Source organism: Rattus norvegicus, chromosome 11 (assembly GCF_036323735.1).
Source record: "Rattus norvegicus strain BN/NHsdMcwi chromosome 11, GRCr8, whole genome shotgun sequence".
Lineage (NCBI taxonomy): Eukaryota > Metazoa > Chordata > Mammalia > Rodentia > Muridae > Rattus > Rattus norvegicus.
In genome coordinates this window covers 56,367,667-56,381,568 of record NC_086029.1, presented here as the reverse complement: position 1 = coordinate 56,381,568, position 13,902 = coordinate 56,367,667, and the positions used below count along the sequence as shown (strand labels likewise).

Below are 13,902 nucleotides of genomic sequence, written 5' to 3'. Positions count from 1 at the left end.
TGTGGTTTAATCTTGTCAGACCCTTATCTCAGTTTCATTCTTTTTCTTAATTTATGGCAGACAAATCGACAGATACACAAATTCATGAAGCGCGCACACACACACACACACACACACACACACACACAGCATCTTTGGGAGATTCATTCTTCTCCCAACTCAGCATGAAGCAGTTCAAAAAATAGTAACCTTCTACCTTCAGTCCCCCTAATAAGTAGGGGAAAGTTCCTCAAAGGAAAGTTGAGGCAGCAATCATGTGTGTGGGGGAAGTGGACCATGCCACCAGACAAAAGAACTGGTAAGGTTGAAGCAGGTTCAAACCCCAGCTTATCTCATAATTGAGAATGGTAGGAATGTAACTAACACCCAACTAGGCTCTACCTGTCCCGGGACATGTAACCAGGACATCCCATTGAGAGAACCTGACAACCGATCACATAACCTAAAATCTTAAGAGTTCTCCATGCTAATGCAGTATCTAGATAAGGCTCACAAGTGTTAGGCAATTAACTTCCCTTCTTGGGCATCCCTTCCTGCAAAAGGTTTAATCCCTGGTTCACCTTGAGTAAGATGCATGCATTCATATCCATCATGAATAAAAAAGGTGTGGACAACAAGGACCCTCTCCTTCATCAAGGATTGCTGCAGGGAAGGTCTTTGTAGTAAAAAGTCACACTTATATCTCCTGAGAAGGCCTCTCTTCCAGCCCCTCTGTATTTTAGGCACTCACAATCAAACTGCATTCACCTCCATCCTGGGCTCAGCCATCCCCTTTCTGCCTGGCATTTGGGGGAAGCTCAAGCCTGTGGACTCCCGTCTCCAACTCAACTATTCAAGGTCCCCAGTGGCATCTGGGTACACAGGAGATTGAGAACCACAGCACCAGTCCCAGATCTCACTGTTTCTTGTCCAGAGGAGCACTGGCTGGGACTCCTATCTTGGAATGAGTTCTGCTTTCCCTGAGCAGAACTGATGCTGCGTTCCAGCATCCCAGCAGCAAGGCAGACACACAGACCAGCACATATGGGAGAGTTTAGCAACCTGAGATCCTACTTGGCTTGGGTTATGTACACCCTCCCTTCTAATAATGCAATTGACAGTTAGCCTAGCTCCTTTATGTACATATACGCTCATGGAAAATTGCACCTATCTGCTTTGGACCTTCACCTGCTTCTAGCTACACATATATATCCTTCTCTGAACAAAAAAGTACATTTATGTTCTGCTAAAACCAACCAAACTTTCGAATGTTAAATCCTATGTATCCCGGTACAGAGGATAGAAAGTCAGATGTAGGCTGGATTGATTTTGTGTGTGCACACTGCAGGCTAAACCTGCCTCCAGGTTCCTGTGTCCTCAAGTAAAGCTTTAGAAAGAATCCCCTATTTACCATGAGGATTCTATACATGCTTTGTCATACATGTGATGAAAATCAGATGCATTACATGTGCTGGATAGTTTTACATAAACTTGACACAAGCTAAAATCATCTGAGAGGAAGGGACCTCAATTAAGGAGATGCCTCCATAAGATTAGGCTGTAGGTAAGCCAGTAGAGCATTTTCTTAATTAGTGATTGATGGGGGAGGGCCTGGCCCATCGTGGGTGGTGCTATCCCTAGGCTGGGAGTTCCTGGGTTCTATAAGAAACCAGGTTGAGAAAGTCATGAGGAGCAAGCCAGTAAGCAGCACTACTCTGTAGCCTCTGCATCAGCTCCTGCCTCCAGGTTCCTGACCTATTTGAGTTCCTGTCTTGACTTCCTTCAGTGATGGCCAGTGATGTAGAAGCATAAATCAAATAAACTATTTCTTCCATGAGTTGCTTGTGGTCATGGTATTTCATTGCATCAATAGAAACCCTAATTAAGATATTATGGAATGGGGCATTTACATCAGAAAAACGATTATGTAACTAACTTGTTGATCATAATAGAGAGTTGTTCATCCTTCTCCCCTTTAGTAAATAATCCCCTCTTCTTGAACTCCATCGAAAGATGTCCCAAACCAAGGCCCTGGGCACTTTCTCATTCACCTGGCTGTCACTACTGATATTTCTTTCTGATCTGCACTATTGATTTGCTTTGGGATAAAGTTTCTTTTCAGTATGAGACCTTATTTCGATCCTTTGAATAAGAGACCAACAATCTAGATCCCCCTCCCTGACCACAGGTAATTCGATTGTAGTGTCTTTGGTTGTGGACAGAAACTTGAGCTTTGTTGGGATAGCAGTGATCTTGACCTTCTAATAAGATAGTTCAAACAAGTTAGCCACTCAGACTGGTGGTACACACTTGCTCCTTCAATGATGTGAGCACTCCTTTTATCATAGTCTAGGCATTCAGAACTCGTCATCACAATAGAATGCCTTTCTTACCAGTGCTTTAAGTTATTGAAACATAGGTGTGTCAGCCTGGAAGATCCATTCGGCACTATTTCCCCTCAACTTGCAGTGTTTCAAGACTGCTTTCTCCTGAAGAGATCTACGGCAATTTCTTCCGTGATGGTGCATCTGACCAACACAGGGTGTTGTCTGTTCTTCCTTCTCCCTTCTGGCCTTTAGTTCAGCAGGAGCTCACTGAGAACTATTAATGTCTCATGCTGTCTTGCAGCTTATTATGATGTGACTAAATTCTGGGAACTGGGAATGGAAGACGGTATCTAAGCTGCTGGGTTGGATTTCTTAAAGATAAAATTTTGAACTTTCCTATCCACTAACATGTGATTGCTAAGGCCCACCCTCCTCCACCAATGCCAAAAGAGGCCAACACGTGTGGGAAGACAAGAATGTAGAAAGACTGTGGGGCAATGGCTAGGTCCACAGAGGAGATCTGGACTGCTTATTTAGAGTCATTAAACTGAATAAATTGTCCTTTTTAGACTGTGATTATTTTTAGACCCTGAATTCAGTGGCTGATTACTACAATGTGTTACTAAAGAACACTTTAGGTTCAAGTAGTTGAGTGACAGGAACAAGACAGGAAACATACTTTTAGAGATATTTAATGATCTGTTTTTCAAATCAGTACAAAAATTTAAATACAAAATCGATTTGCCATTACGTCTCAAATCTATTCATGGAAACTCAAGCAAGTTACCAGTCTTCTCATCATTCTTTGTTTCTGTAAAATATCTGAGGACAATTGTCCTCTACAGACATTTTTCCCCCTGTGGGATGTCATACTGCTTTAAAACTCTCTGTTTAAATAGAACAATGCCAGTTTGGTCCATTTCACATGGAGAAGCTCTAGTTAAGTTTGAATTAAATAGGGATCATAGTACTGTCCCTAGAAAGTAGAACATATACTTGATTCACCTGCTTTCACACCACTGAGGACATAATGACCAGGACTCAGAAGGGAAACAGGTACATAGATAATTATTTAAAACTCTTCTTTAAATTAAATGGAGTATCATTTAGCTCTGATATTAGCACCATGGTAGAATATACAGTATCTGGCATAGATTTTGCTCCTCCTCCATTTAAAAGCTTAGAAGCATATGCCTGATAATACAGACACACACACACACACACACACACACACACACACACACACACACACACACATGCACGCACGCACAGGCATTTGAGTAACAACCAATAAATAAGTTGGAAGATATCTCAAAAAGTGAAATTTGGTTTAACTTAAAAGATAACTTCTGTCTTTCTTTATGGAAACTAAAATACCATACATGTACAGATAAAAGAAACTTTACAACCCATCTGGCTGGACTGTCCTCCAAATAACCATTTCAATGTAGTCATTTAGCAGAAAGAGCAAGGGACCCATAAGACTTCCATAGTGACCAGCTATAAGCCAGTGTCCTCAGGAGCGATAGCTGTCCAAAGAAATGCTGTTTCCTTTGAAAGTGAAGACTGGGTAGGAAATCATTTTGGATTCAAAGACACTTTTGTATAATTAACAACGAATGAAAAACCTTGTGCTAATAGACACAATCTTTTTTAAAAGTTCAAGATGAAATGGTTCCTGTGCACCATAAAGGGAAAAGATAACTAGTAAGCCAGGACCAGAAGAACTGTGGTGGTAAAAATAATTCAGATTTTAAATAGACCATGCTTTATACTGTATTTATTTGTGTATCTTCCAATCTATGTCTATCTTCAGCTCCTGACTTTTAACTTTCGAGGAAAGTAGAATACATTCTATTGCCCTAGTTCCACATTATTCTCCCAAGCAACCAATAGCAGATGAACAGTAAACATTCAACTAACTGTGCTTTGAGCAGCTCCCAAAGAACCAACGATGTGCCTTAGTTAAAATCTGATATATATATATATATATATATATATATATATATATATATATATATATATATAATTTCCTCTTTCCAAACTTGTGTCAGCTGTGGTGTTGAGCAAGTGGTGACATCACAGGCATGGGATGCTATTGCTTTCTAACATTGCAACTGTCTCCTCCACATGTTAAAGAAACATTCATTTTCCTACAACCATAGTCCCTATTGCTGGAAGCGACATGCTTGCTATTAAATATCAAACCTTATCATTACTCTTTTAAGATATAATTTTTCCTACGTAATTCTGAATTTTTTTCCCAAATTAAAAAAAAAAAGAAATGGTTTCAACTTATGGCAATTGACTTTGGAACCTCGTGGCATAAGTCCTATTTTTAAAATTCATAGTTACTGGGGAAAAAAATGACAGTTACTGAAACATGTATACCTCACTCCACCTGACTATGTGCATATGCTAGGGTTTTTGGTTTTGTTTTTTTTAACACAATTATAATTGCTATTAGTAATAAATGTTCACAAAAATGGCAAAGTTATTTGAGGGAAGGCTTTGTAAAAATTTTATATTGCTGAGGCTATATTATAAATTACATGGAGGGAAGAAGAAAAAGAGAAAATCATGTTACAGAAAAATTCCAAACTGAAACCCTTTAGAGGAGTTGATATGTAAATATCTCTGAGCTAAATTATGAGCTGCTGTGGGCTCTGCCCTGCATCCCATGCTGGCATCTGACCCAGTTGCTAGGCCAACAGCCTGCAGAGCAAATACACAATGGGCCATTGGTACACCTGTTCTTTTGGGGACACTAACACACACACACACACACACACACACACACACACACACACACACACGCACGCACGCACGCACGCATGCACACACACACCCACACACACACACGTGCACACACACACATGCGCACACACACATGCACACACATGCGCACACACACGCACGCACACACACACACACACGCACACACACGCATGCACACACACACGCACACACACACACGCACGCACGCACACGCACGCACACACACACACACACACGCACGCACGCATGCACACACACACACACACACGCACGCACGCACGCACACGCACACACACACACACCCACACACACACACGTGCACACACACACATGCGCACACACACACACAGGCACGCACACGCACGCACACACACACACACACGCACACACACATGCGCACACACACATGCACACACATGCGCACACACACACACACGCACGCGCACGCACACACACACACACACACACACACACACACACACACACACACACACACACACACTTCTGACTAGGTAGTCCTGCAGCTCAAAGCATTGCCTCTATCATGGAGAAATAACCTTTGTACAGAGATTACCATGGACTCTGCCCTACAGAAGAACCCTCCAACAGCCCACAGCAAAACTTCATGAGTAGAGAAGAAATTATGCAAATAAATACAGTATGTAACACTCACCACCAACCTCTTAAGGCTTATTCAAAAACACCTTTTTAAGGGGGCACAAAGAATGACTTTCGTTAGTTATGATGTTCCAAACTGAGATGTTTCGTCTGATTTGAATAAGCAGGTTATGAAATCATTCAACATGGAACAGCTAATATGAGTCCGCTGGGTACAACACAAGTGTCGATACTTGATCCGTAAATCTGCCCCATCATTCCATAACAATCTGCTGTGCACAGGAGTAAACATGCAGTTTAGATTTTATTTGTACATGATGGTCCAAACTTTCACTTAAATATAACTTTCCAACTACTATAAATGTTTCGAAGCATTGTTTTCAAATGGATTTTTTTTTTTGGTGTGTCATTTTCTTTTCTTCTATTAAATCTCTTAATTATTTTCCTTTCCTTATTTTTTTTTTACATGGGATACAATAAATATCCTGAAAAGGAGGAGTGGACATATTGCCCAGCATAGAGTCCAGCAGCCTGTTCTGAAGGCATTTGGAGGAACACCCGGTCTCCGGGCCGGAGCAGCAGTACTGCGCTTCCAGATGCCTGGTCCAGAAAGCCCTTCTTGTACTCGTCGTATGTGTACATCATGGGCTCGTTGTTCTTGAAGAGAGCAACCCAGACGTTGCCTCCCTTGCAGTGAACATGGTAAGCAAAGTAGTAGACACCCGGGACTTCGCAGGTGAAGACTCCCGTCTGCGGGTTGTAGTTCTGTCTTCCATTGTATAGGAGCTTGTCAAACTTCACTGGGGCCCCCACCGGTGGGAAAGGTACAGTCAGCTCGGCAGTAAACGCGGGCATCTCATAGGGCCCTCCGTTCTTGCCCTTTTTGCCCGCATAGGCATGTGGAGGCTTCACTCCATCAATTCCTAGTCCCATATCTGGTAGATACTCTCCCTGGGGTGATGGTGTAGGGGGCATCACAGCTGGGGGGCCTGGGGGGCCTGGAGGGCCTGGTGGCCCAGGAAGGCCAGGTTGGCCTTGAGGTCCAAGGGCACCAGGTTTCCCCGGGGGACCATGAAGTCCTGCTACTCCTGGCTTCCCTACACCAGGGAACCCAGGGGGCCCTGGGAGGCCTGGTTCTCCTTTGGGGCCTGGAATCCCAGGGGGTCCAATAGGGCCACTAGGTCCCGCAATCCCTGGAATACCTGGGGGCCCCTGTAGACCCTGATCCCCGGGTATGCCAGGTTCTCCTTTGGGTCCAAGCAGCCCTGGAACACCAGGAAGTCCAGGCAATCCTTTGTGACCAGCTTCTCCCTTGGGTCCTATAGGACCGGGCAAACCCCTCATGCCAGGGGGACCTACTTCACCAAGAAAACCTGGCTTCCCAGGGAAGCCCTGGAGGCCTGGCTCTCCCTTGGGACCTGGTGGACCCTGTGGTCCTACAATTCCACCTTCTCCTTTGGGTCCAGGGAAACCAATAGCTCCTGGAGGGCCCATGGGACCTGGAATTCCGGGTAGGCCTGGCTCTCCAGGGGGACCCCCTATTCCAGGAGCACCTACTGGCCCCTTTTCTCCCCTTGGCCCAAGAGCCCCAGGAACACCCCCAATACCCCGGTCCCCTTTGGGTCCTGGGAAGCCTGGTTTTCCGACCCCTGGGAGGCCTGGGGGTCCAGGCAACCCTGGTAATCCCTGTTCCCCTTTACCACCTGGAAATCCTGGTTGGCCAGGGATCCCATCCTGACCTGGCTTTCCAACTCCAGGCATCCCAGGAGGTCCTTGAACGCCTGGCACACCAATAAGGCCTTGTGGTCCAGGTTCCCCTGGAGGCCCTGGCTTCCCCAAGGGACCCTGGGGTCCAGGAAAGCCAGTCACTCCTGGTTTTCCTACTCCTGGTAGCCCAACTGGGCCAGGAGGGCCATGCATACCTGGCGGACCCTTGAGACCCGGCAAGCCAGGCATCCCGAAGCCCTTCTCTCCTTTGGGACCCTGTAGGCCGGGAGGTCCTGGTGGTCCTTTGGGCCCTCTCTCACCTTTTGCTCCTGGTTGCCCTGGTAACCCTGGCCCACCCGGTTTCCCAATGCCAGGAAGTCCATGGGGTCCTGGAGGTCCTTGTGGCCCTGGGATTCCCATAGGTCCGATTTCCCCTTTGGGTCCAATTTCGCCTTTTGCCCCCGGCATTCCCATGGCTCCTGGCTTCCCAGGCATTCCAGGCATACCCGGCTTTCCAATCCCTGGGTATCCCTGGGGCCCTGGCTTTCCTTTGATTCCAGGCATTCCGTGACCTGGCAAACCTGGTGGCCCAGGTGGTCCTCTTGGTCCAGGTTCTCCACGGGGACCTTGTTCTCCTCGCAAACTGGCTAATGGTATTTCTCCTGGAAAAGTAGAGAAAGGGCAAGGGATATTTGTTATCTCTTATTATAAAGAAGTAATAGCAGCCATTTAATTTCCAGACATTTGCGTTGGAATGCATTGAATGGGAAGACTAGAAATAGTATGTTGCCCATCCTAAGCCTTCCCCTGTACCATACCGAGTACTTAAAGGAAAATCAAGCTGTCAGTTTCTGTAATGTATCTGAGTTGCTGTTTTGAAAACTCTTACTTGCGTCTGCTTATATAATCGGTATTGGTTAAAGTTTAAAAGCTAAAAAATAAAATTAACAAAACATTTCCAAGCACAAAAGTTGAAGATCTTATTGTGTGTCCCTTTTACAGAGTTTGGGAAGGTGGAGTTTGTATAACAGGGGAATAAGGCATCGTCATTGAGCCCACTTAGCAGAGATGACCACCTGACATAGTATTTTCATCTCCTTTGTTTGGGGCACACATTTGTGTGTATTTTAGAGAATGTTGTCGTCCTTCTGTTTTTATTTATTTAATTTTTTAAAAACATTTTTCTACTTAAAAGTTATATTGCATTTTCCCCATGACCTTATTATCAATGTAAAGATTTTATTATGAACCAACAAAATTACATGGTAGATGTTTATGGGCTTCAAGGTGATGGTATAATTTATGAATAAAATATGGAATAATTAAACCAAGTTAATCAACATTTCTGTCACTTTACATACTTAGTTTTGTAGGGACAGCTTTGGAAGTCGTTCTTCCTTTTAAATATAATAATATATTGCTGACTGTTTTTTTTTTTTTACCACATTTGGTAATAGATCTAGAAATGAATAAGGACAAAATCAAAACCATATTCTTGCTGCCTGGCTTACATTTTGCACCTCTTGTCTCTTGTCCTCTCCATCCACCCCTCTCCTCAATTCCCTACCTGCTATAAGAATGACCAACATTCTATCCTCTGCCTCTGTACATTGTTATATTGCTGCGTGCTAATAAGATCCATGGTTCTTGCCGTTCTGTGCCTGGCTGCATGTGTTACTTTTAATTTAATAATGTGGGGCTAAATGCTTCCTCATGTGCTGAAAAGTGGGTGATGAAAATCATTCTCCCACGCACCCAGGAAAAAAGAAAATGCCTTTCATTTTGCACGTGGTCTGACAAACACCTCTCCACATCTGTCTCCTAGACCCAATGAATTTGCTTAGTGTCTCTGACATGCTGTAGATTTCTCAAGCCACAAATATAAATTTTTGGAATAAATTGTGCTGCTTGGAAATTGGGCTTTAGTTCAGAAATGAATAAGGCACTTTAGGGTGGCAGGCAGTTTACACAAGGAGAGAAGCTTAGTTTAGGAACAGGAAGTTTTGTTTATGTTTCTGGCCTCGGCATGACGTGGTGACTGGGTGACTTAAGCTGCTAGCTTGCCTGTTTTTCTATTACACCAGCATGCCACTTCACTGTGCTTAGCAGGCAAACAACTCCCTGAGATGTCCCGTGCTACTGGGAAGGGTGGGGTGCAAAAAGAAAAGAAATACGCGCTTCCGAAGTTGTCCTTCAACTACACGTAGCATTTAAGTCTAATCGTTGTGCTGCTTGCTAAAGTACTGCCAGGAAACAAAAGAGAACCTTGCAAATCATATTCCTCCCAGACAGGAATATTCATCTGATTACAGATGCACCAGAAGTCAGGCAAGCCAAGCAAGGAGGGAAGGAAGGAGGGAAGGAAGGAAGGAAGGAGGGAAGGAAGGAAGGAAGGAGGGAAGGAAGGACGAAAGGAAGGAAGGAAGGAAGGACGAAAGGAAAGAAAAAAAGACCTAGATGATTCCCTCAATGGTATGCCAGCTCTTAAAGAGTAAAAATGTATGGAATGTTTACATTAACACATACTATAGGATTAGTAATCAAATTGTAATTAAGGGAGAATCCAAGATAACATTCTAATAATAATAATAATTTATTAATACATATACATTAGTATTATATATTAATATATTAATATTGATATTATTAATTATTATTAATGGCACAACATGTTACTATGGAGCTCAGGGTGGCCTCGCGCTTGTGATTGACCCTATTGCCTCAGCCTCCTGACTACAGGCACACACTACCACCCTGAAGTATCGCACCTTATTGGGATGCCTGCCGCACAGTGCCTAGACCACAGTCCTCCCTGCCCGAGCATCTGGAGTGACTGGCAGCTGAGACCACTCAAAACCTTCAGTGCTTTAGAGTTTACTCAGCACCAGTTGCCCTCTGTCACTGATTCAATAGTCTTATTTTAAAGATCAAGGAAGTGAATTCATAGCTTTTGATTTCTGGGTTCTAGGCAGCTAATCAAGTGGTTCTCCAGAACAGTGGTTTCTGCCATTGGAGGGAACCAGTGGAGATGACCTCCACTTCCTTCATTGTGAAGGAACGCTACTCTGATGTTCCTATGTTCCCTCAGATGCTGCGCTTCTGAGAACTCAAGATAAGCAAGTTGAACTTATGGTAAAGTATCTCTCATTAGTGGGTACTTTGTAGCTATAAAAGACCTAACACACATTCCTAGACAGTAACTTGGAAATTTTCTGTGCCCTTTAGCTTCCTGATAGGTTGGTGACTGGTTTGAGTTCTTTAAAGCAGCACTGAACACTTGGAAGTGTATCACCTACTTCATGAAATGTTTCACTGTATTTTTCTTTTATATATATTCCTGAAAACATTGTTTCTTAGCTTGGAAGAGGTTTCTTTAACCCTCATATCTTGCTCCTTCAGCTTCATGAACTCCCTGCATCTGACTCAGAGTTCACATATAACTGATGAATACTTAAATAAATTAATAATATTCATAAGAATAGACTGTGGCTAAATATGCTCTGTTCAATCTTTTGCTAGTTAAAATAATAAAACCAAAAATAGATTATAATTATATATTTCATGATGCTGAGGATCAAATCAAATCCCTGTATTAACTTTTATTTTTAAAATTAAAATATAATTACATCCCCTCTTCCTATTTCTTCCCTCCCTCCAGTTTCTTCCATGTGCACCCAATTCCACACAAACTCGTGCATAAATATATAAGTAAAATCTGTTGAGTCAATTTAGTGTTGCTTGCATGTATATAATTTTAGGGCTGAACACTTGAAATTGGATAACCAGACCTGAAAGTCTTTTCCTTGCATCTTTCTCTAAGTTTGACCCTTTAAAAAATTGGCACTTGATTCACAGCAGTAACAAATTTAAAAAAATAAAAGTGTCTACATAGTTTCCTTCTCAACTTCTACAGTTTAGGAGTCTGGAGAGCTGCCATTTTGAAACTGCAGTATGATGTTACCTTTGCCTTTTTTGGGCACCACTTCCTTGCCCACTCTTGGCACAGGTTGGATTTCCTTCATATACTGGGGTAGGTGTGGGTACTCTTTGCCATACTGCATGTGGGGCATCTCCTTGCCCATGGAAAGGCCATCCTTGCCCAAAGGCATATGAGGTACTTGCTGGCCCAAGGGCTGGTACTGTGGAATTTGTGGTGGTATCTGAGGAGGGATTTGAGGTGGCAGAGGCTTGATTCCATAGTAGGCACCGGCCTGAGCGAGTCTGACGGAGCTCAGGGAAAGGATGAACAGTATTCCCAGCAGCTGTAGAGGCCTGGGTGGCACAGCCATCACCTGTGGAGGGAGGAACACAGCAGCACAGTGAGCACCTCCTGGCCAACAGACTGCTCTCTCTTTAGAGACAGAAGGTTAGGGGAGGTGGAGAAACCCACGGTCTCCATTGTCAGAAAGTTACACGAGAAAAGACCATAAAGTGAAGTTGCCACCTTTTAATAAGAACTAGAACAAATGCCAGAGAGGTTGAATCTGTCAAATGAAAGTAACTTTTGGAATATAGTCTAGAGGTGGCTAATTTCTCCGAATGTCAACTCTGGAATTTTCCCATAATGTCAGAAAACCTGATCTTTAGCTTGGGATAAAACAATCCAGAAAGAAGACACTAGGGTAGGTGTGGTGATAGGATCAATCGACTTTTGCCAACTGAATATCATTGTACTGGATGCTCCTTCCTAGAAGGTCCCCTGGAAGCAGCGAGCGTGCTTCTCCCTTCCTGCCTTCTAGCTGGCTGTAATGCTGATATGTTGCCAGGAAATGTACCAGGACACCTTGGACCATCATTTCATAAAAACTATGCACGGAGGACTGCACAGCCCTGGTTGATCATGTCGGAGCTACATCGAATCATTAAATTTGGAAGAGAATTTGAGTGTTATCTTTTCAACTCACTTTTACTTGGACAGTTCTAACTTGGTTCAATGGGGGCACTCTTCCAACTGGAGAGCATGTTAAAATGGAAACGGTTAAAATGTGTAGGTCATGAAGATTATGACAGGAGCTGAAATTGCTCACCTGTTAAATGTTTTTCTGGACGCTTATGGTTGTCATAAATACCTATAAATATAAATGTACAATAAGTGTAAAAGCAACATCAAAAATTACAGAGAAGGGGCATTTCATTCGATGGTGCCAGAAGGTCATCGTAAAAATCACCATCATAATTATGCACTTTCTCCTCTATTTAAATAACTATGAAGTAACTCGTTCAGAATTTGGCTAGCTGCACTCAGAGTCCATTAAAGTTTATCTTTGAAGTTTTATGAAGCGAAGGGATCTTACAAAATAAATTAATTGCATAAATAAGACACAGGGAGATGACTGACCAGTCACAAGAACAAACTGTTTCTAAGCTATTTAATGGTTCTCTCTGCAAGTCAACAGTTAACGGAATAAATATAAGCGGGTTTTATCTGTTTATAAGAGTCAGCTTGAGGAGACCTCTGCTTGGTAACACCCTAGGCTAGAGACCAGTTCAGAAAAATGCAATGTGAGAGAATGGACACCAGGGGGCAGGCACGACACACTCCAAGTCTGTCCAGTGCTTTCCCCCACCTCCGCCATCCACTGCTGTATGCGTACTGCTCTGAGTAGCTGCTGTAAGCTCGCTCACACCTTATTAAAGGTCTAATTGAAAATTAGAGAGTATCACAATGCTGGAGAAGAAGTAGCAAGAGCCTCACAATCTTTAATGCAACTATTCCTGGAACGCCTCAAAAAGACCCGTGTGCAAGTAATTTGAGTCCCCTTTCCATGGGTGTTTTTCCTTTTGCCTAACTTAATTGTGGATTATAGTGTCTTGCTTTTTTTCTTTCTTTCTTTTTTTTTTGTTTTTTTAGAAAATCTGTGTTGGATTTGCGACATTCTATTGAAGGGTAATGCCAAAAGTCTGAACAGAACACAAAAGTATTGGTTAATTAAAAAGAAAAAGAAAAAAAATTAAAGTAAATCCCTACCAGAAAATTTATTGCTTTCCCATTTCTCCAAATATACAAATTATTCGGGTTTTTTTTTCCTCTAGGGAATAGGTGACGTAATGTTAGCCATTAAAATGATTTATAAAGCATTCCCCATGATACGATCATCATAGTTACGAGGAAGAGTGTTTATTTCAAGCATCTGAATAATACATATACTGGTAAGAGGGAGCAGACAGCGCGTTGTTATTTTCTGTCCTTCTAAATGATTAAGTGGTTATTAGAAGCCATTGGGAAAGAGCCATCAAATGAATACTGATTTATTTTGTATCACTATTAACTTATTTTAGATGTAAAAGAACATTACGGTAAAAGCTCTACTGAAATTTATTAAATTCCTACCAGAAACCATGCTAGGCCCACCTGATATACAAGGTTGAATATAATGTGGTCAGTGAGTCCTGGCCTCAGAGAGCTACCCTGTTGAAGTGGAAACGTGTGCACCAAGAAGGAGTAGCAAAAGACATAGAGAAAAAAATTGTCGTCATCAACTCCTCTTCTTTA

General features: G+C 42.8%; 1 protein-coding gene across 5 annotated transcripts in view; it reads right to left on the bottom strand.

The window, feature by feature from the left end:
• Positions 1–2,982: 2,982 nt before the first annotated feature.
• The window catches only part of Col8a1 (collagen type VIII alpha 1 chain), a 132,589-nt gene continuing 121,669 nt past the window's right edge, over positions 2,983–13,902 (bottom strand). For 3 of the 5 annotated variants that reach the window (XM_006248208.5, XM_039088381.2, XM_039088382.2), the window contains exons 4-5: positions 11,371–11,701; positions 2,983–8,071 (exon numbers count right to left, since the gene is read on the bottom strand). In XM_006248208.5, coding sequence (XP_006248270.1) covers positions 6,165–8,071; positions 11,371–11,698 — 2,235 coding nt within the window. In that variant the 5' untranslated portion in view covers positions 11,699–11,701 and the 3' untranslated portion in view covers positions 2,983–6,164. Of the gene's footprint in view, positions 8,072–11,370; positions 11,702–12,436; positions 12,479–13,902 lie in introns of all 5 variants that reach the window. The other 2 variants (XM_017598011.3, NM_001107100.1) reach the window with 2 other exon arrangements.